This window comes from Takifugu flavidus, chromosome 8 (genome assembly GCF_003711565.1).
Source record: "Takifugu flavidus isolate HTHZ2018 chromosome 8, ASM371156v2, whole genome shotgun sequence".
Classification (NCBI taxonomy): Eukaryota; Metazoa; Chordata; class Actinopteri; order Tetraodontiformes; family Tetraodontidae; genus Takifugu; species Takifugu flavidus.
Window position 1 is genome coordinate 8540684 of NC_079527.1, and position 5069 is coordinate 8545752.

The window sequence follows — 5069 nt, forward strand, 5'->3', positions numbered from 1 at the left end:
TCTGTTTGAATCCCATTTCTGACATCTTTCTGACACAAAGAGCGCTCTTCTTCTCTGATGAGAATCCTTTGGCGTGCCTCAAATTCCACACAACCTCAAAAAGGGATTCACAAACCCAATAATGTGCTTGATTTGTTGAGAGAACTTTTTCCTTGTTTAATCGTCAACCTTTTCAAAAGTAGGACGGTGACACGACCATATTCAAAGCATAAATGTACTTATGCAGCTCGTCAGTGCATTTCAATTTTTATTGCAAACATCAGAAACTAAATAAATATCACTATGGTAACATACCAGCAAAGTTTTTGTCGCGATAAGCAGTGATCCTTCATCAAAACTAATGAGGAAAATGATCTTCCCCAATTGTTAATATCAGAATATCAGGAATAAGGTTGATATATGTGAGAGAAATGACAAATCTGTGATGCAATAATTACTGTAATCCAGCCTTGGTGCCACAGGAGGCTACTGTTTCTTAACTTATCAAAGATAACTCCGATGGAGGCGCACTTCCTCATCGGCCTGTTGTCTCAGACCCAGACGGTTGTGGTGGATTCCCGTGGCTTCTCCTGCGACACAAAACGGCACCTCTGAAGAGATTTAAGTGAGGCGGGTTGATTGCAAAGTCAGCATTTCTGCCTGCTCGCTCACCTTCTGCTGCTGGATATACAACACAGCGTCGTGGACGGTGACAAAGATGTGCTGAGGGTTCATGTAGTTCATCAGACCACTGGACGTGAGGATCTTCAAGACACTCTCTACCAAGACAGGAGGCGCCACGCAGTTTTCAAAGTGTGTCAGATTTAACAGATGTTACATATCAAAAGGAAAATGATCTGTTTTCTTGGACAGGAGCCTCACCGTTACAGTTTGCCAAATACACACAGACGCCAACTTTCTGGCAATCAGTACAAATCTGAGAAAAAAAAGTCAATGAATCAAAAGACCGAAAATGAACCAACAAGGGAATCCTCAATGTTGAGATGTTTGAGACAAACCTGAGTGAAGAGTCTCGCTCCAGCAACATCAACGAATATCACACTGCTGCAGTCGATCAAAACTGCCTGAATATCAGATTCGACTGTTTCTGGGAGAAAATAAAGAAAGGATGTATTTAATATTGTCTATTTTTTTTAATAATCAGGATAAACATTGGGTACAATCTCATAGCGTACCAGATTTGAAGAACTCATTCTCTGAAGAAAATGACGTGTTGGCGATGCCTCTTTCCTAAAGAGTGATGGCAGGATGGAGAATGGGATTAGAACTCATGTGACGCGGTGGTGATCAGTTGAGCTAATTAAGTGATGGCAGTGGTCGTACCACGGTGTTGACGGCGGTTTCCCCTTCACGTTTCTCCAGAGCTTTTCTCGCCTTCTCCCAGCTGCGGATCTTCTCTGGCGTCAGGCCCAGCAGCCTACTCATCTCCTCCCTGAAGAAGTTTCGGTTCCCATAATAAATAGGCCCATTGTATGTCAGTATCTTCACTCCAGGGACCTCGTAGCACTAAGAGGAAAACACAACTGCCTCATTTTTCATCATCTCTGTCAAATGACTGCAGCAGTTACCTTTTATATGGAAATTTTGCTTTGATTTAAAAGGTGTTACTGAGCGGTAAGAATCACCTCTCACCTTGCTGTGTTTCTCCATAGGTCTGTAGATCTCTGTGTTGCTTGCACGTCCGAGCACCGAACAACCAGCCCTGTGGAATCATCACATGACAGGTAGGAAGCAAGTCGTGATTTATAGTACAAATCATTCTGAAATTATTCTTGCTGCAGGTGGCAATGGAAAGCGGACCTTTGTGTGCGGCAGATGACCGTCATCATGGAGAAAACCACTCCGATGGCTAGGCCCAGGTCCACATTAAGCACCACCACAGAGAGCCAGGTTACCACCCAAACCATCTACAGAGAAGAATAACCACAATAATCTACAGTTACTGTTGAATCAGCTACTCATGAAAATTAGGGTTGATACTCAAGGTCAAACCCTTTGTTACTTCACCCAGTGCACCTACAAAATCAATCTTGCTGATTTTCCACAGCTCAGGTAAGTCCTGGAACTGCAGGAACATCTGCCGGAGGCTGGTAACGTTGATGCACGCCAGAACTGCCTGTGGAGCAGGAAAAGGATGAGATAGGTGCACTGGAATGTCTCTTTCACACCTGTAAGAGTGACTGAAGTAAACCCACCTTTGGAAGGAAATAGAAGAGTGGCCCAATCAGCAGTAGGACGATCAGAACCACCAGGCTGGTGAACAAGCCGGAGAGCTGCGAGGAAATCGCAAAACTCTGATGTTGAGCTAATTTACTATAAAGCAACAAACTGACCTGTCGGCCATCATCACCAGACATAATAAAGAACATTTGTACCTGGGTGTGTCCTCCAGCACTCTCCAGTATGTTTGTGGTGGCTAATGTAGCCGAGCTGGGGAAGCAGGTGAAGAAAGAGGACACCGTGTTGGAGATCCCATGAGCCAGCAACTCCTGACATCAAACGACAGACGTTTATCAGACTGTGAGCAACAAGATGGGGCTTTTGCTGGTCTCCCCGCTCACCTGGTTGGGATGGATGGAATATCCGTGCTTGTCTGCATAGATCATGGCCAGTGAGACCGAGACAGCATAACCGACAAACGTTATGGCCACCGTGTCCCCAGCGATGTCAGGGAAAGTGTGCAGGGCAGGGAGTTTGGGCTTCGGGAATCTGGGAATGAGAGAGTCCAAATTGAAATCGCTGGGAGACGCTGAGAAACGAAGCCATGCTTCATTTTAGCTAATTACCCTGCTGGGATGTGGCCGACTATCTCGATATTGTAATTAGTGTCCAGCGAGGCGGCGAAAGTCACCCCTGTAGCTATAATCACCTGACGAACGAAGCATTAAAGCACCTTTATCCGTGCTGTGACCACTGAAGGGATCAAATGTAAACTAAAATGAAATCAGCTGACTGACTGTGAGGATCTCCACGGGGATGGGTGTCCGCAGGCGCCTCCGGAAACGAATGTTGATTTCCTTGACTGGCACCAGGGCGGCCAAACACACCAAAGAGATCAACAGCTCCGCCGTGTTGGTGTGAGGCAGGTTCTCCACAACGGACCCTAAAGTCTGGACACACAAGTCAGTGAGCCTTTAGTGATGGTCAGATGAGACCATCCGCGTGTCAGCACGCTTACTTTGAAAAGAGAGAAGGTCCCCGTGTGTCGGGGGAGGCGTAACCCCAGCATGCTCTGTAGCTGTGAGACGGTAACGTGGAAGGCAGCAGCACTGGTGAAAGCCTTGACAATTGGCTCCGACAGATAGGTGGAGAGGAAGCCCAGCTGCAGACCAAACATGCACAGCTGAGGGCACAAAAATAGAGATTTTAAATAAAAAAGCTCATCAAACTTAAAATCCTTCAAACATATGCCCTTTACCATGATAATTCCTGAGAGAAGGGCCACAGCTGAGGCCACGCCGATCCTCTGGGCCTCAAACTCAGCTGCTGCCGGCAGACTGGTGTTCATCTCCAGAGGTGTGGGAACCAGCTGCTCCACCACAGAACCAGTCATCAAGCTCACCACGGCAAAAGTGCCTGGAAGGGGGGAGGACTAGCATCTTACACACAGTTTGGGGGTCACCGAGAGCACATTTGATAAAATAAAGGCCGCGAGGTACCTGTGGAGACGTGGCGACCTGTGCCGAAACACATGTAGAGGAACACGGGGAAGAAGGAGGTGTAGAGGCCAAATATGGGTGCCACAGATGTGAGCAGAGCGAAGGCCATGCCTGTTTGGATGAAATTCAGATTAATATTTTCACAAATTCATAAATTGTTTTCATCATAGGCCACTGTGTTACTATTTGTTGAATTAAGTAGCCTTTAACCTTAATTTAAATGAAAAAATGCATACACTGTAGAGAATATTGTAGTTTAGCTGATTAATGTACATATATAGAAGACTCAATGCATTCATTTACATACTATAAATATTTCATACATACATATGTTCATATAAATCTACTATAAAATACTGTATATTAAATATTTAATGAGTTAAATTATAAGTGAAAAATAGTGTTTTTAAAAAAAAAAATATTTAAAAAACACCCACATCATATAAATTAACCAAATAATAACTAGACAAAGAAAAAGAAGAATGTAATTTTAATCATCAGTCTTTTTTGTCTTATATTTCCATGGTTACAGTACCTACCTTGTGGGATATGAAGAATACCAACTGTCAGTCCTGCCACGGTGTCTCCTAAAATCCACTTCTTCAGTCTGTACTTGGGCAGCCAGTTGAAAATGGGCACTCTGTCCCTCAACAGGTGGAGGCAGGCTCGCCTGGAGCACCTGCACCCACTGGCGAGTCGCTCCCGGAGCCCCGGGCTTCCACCGGCATTGTCATCGGAGCCGTAGGCCTGTTGGAAGTGGTCCTCTGTGTAAATGTTCCTGTACACGGCCACAGACGCGCTCATAATTCCTCTCCTGAGAGCATCAATGGCAGCGGACGATGATGCAGAGACACTAAAGTTGTTGTCTGTGGCAATAAATATATAGCGGCCTGAGTCCTGACCTCAGGAGCCATTGCACTTTCCTGCCGGACTCCTCATAGCCAATGACGTGGCTCAGAGCCCCAACTTTTTTCTTACAGTTATGAAGAACTTTTTTTCCTAATCTTTGTTCTGCCTCAGTCAACAGAAAGGTGTGCTGGCTGTTTTTTCCCGTTGAAAGACCTCTGGGTCCTACTGCTAAAAGTGTTTTCCTTCTTGAGACACGGCGCCTGCTTTTGCTCCCTCCCTCCAAACACACTTGGACACACACCGTCCTTTACAATGCACAATCCAGTCCTCCTTTAAGTCCTGCCTCCTGAGGACTACGCGGGAGGTACCAGCTCAGAGGAGGCCCAATTAAGTCATACAAATATACCACTGTGAAATGCCCTTTAAAGTCAGATACTGTTGGCAGAGCCTTGGTGTAACCCCAAACCGCGCCTGTGAGCAACCGGGTTCATTTCCGAGAAGTATGGATGTCTGTAATGGGCGAGTGTTTAAACAGTGTAGCCAGGAGGAAAAAAGAGTGCT

General features: G+C 45.6%; 1 protein-coding gene across 1 annotated transcript; it reads right to left on the bottom strand.

The window, feature by feature from the left end:
* Window positions 1-230: 230 nt before the first annotated feature.
* Window positions 231-4659, bottom strand: slc26a10 (solute carrier family 26 member 10). Its single transcript, XM_057041121.1, has 18 exons — window positions 4199-4659; window positions 3660-3770; window positions 3419-3576; window positions 3179-3343; window positions 2958-3110; window positions 2787-2869; window positions 2562-2709; window positions 2376-2489; window positions 2196-2273; window positions 2021-2116; window positions 1801-1907; window positions 1633-1702; window positions 1324-1506; window positions 1176-1230; window positions 999-1087; window positions 862-916; window positions 652-758; window positions 231-569 (listed from the first exon to the last, which is right to left on the bottom strand). The coding sequence occupies exons 1-18, from the start codon at window positions 4461-4463 to the stop codon at window positions 531-533; spliced, it is 2076 nt and encodes a 691-aa protein (XP_056897101.1). The 5' UTR covers window positions 4464-4659; the 3' UTR covers window positions 231-530.
* Between the last annotated feature and the right edge of the window lie 410 nt (window positions 4660-5069).

What these genes read in the sequence shown, in the direction of transcription:
- slc26a10 (XM_057041121.1), bottom strand. Translation starts at nt 4,463, where the DNA reads ATGAGCGCGTCTGTGGCCGTGTACAGGAACATTTACACAGAGGACCAC. An exon ending in GTGCTGGAGGACACACCCAG is followed by an intron (nt 2,274 to 2,375) that starts GTACAAATGTTC and finishes ATTTCCTCGCAG; the next exon opens with CTCTCCGGCTTGTTCACCAG. An exon ending in GTATTTGGCAAACTGTAACG is followed by an intron (nt 759 to 861) that starts GTGAGGCTCCTG and finishes CTGTCTTGGTAG; the next exon opens with AGAGTGTCTTGAAGATCCTC.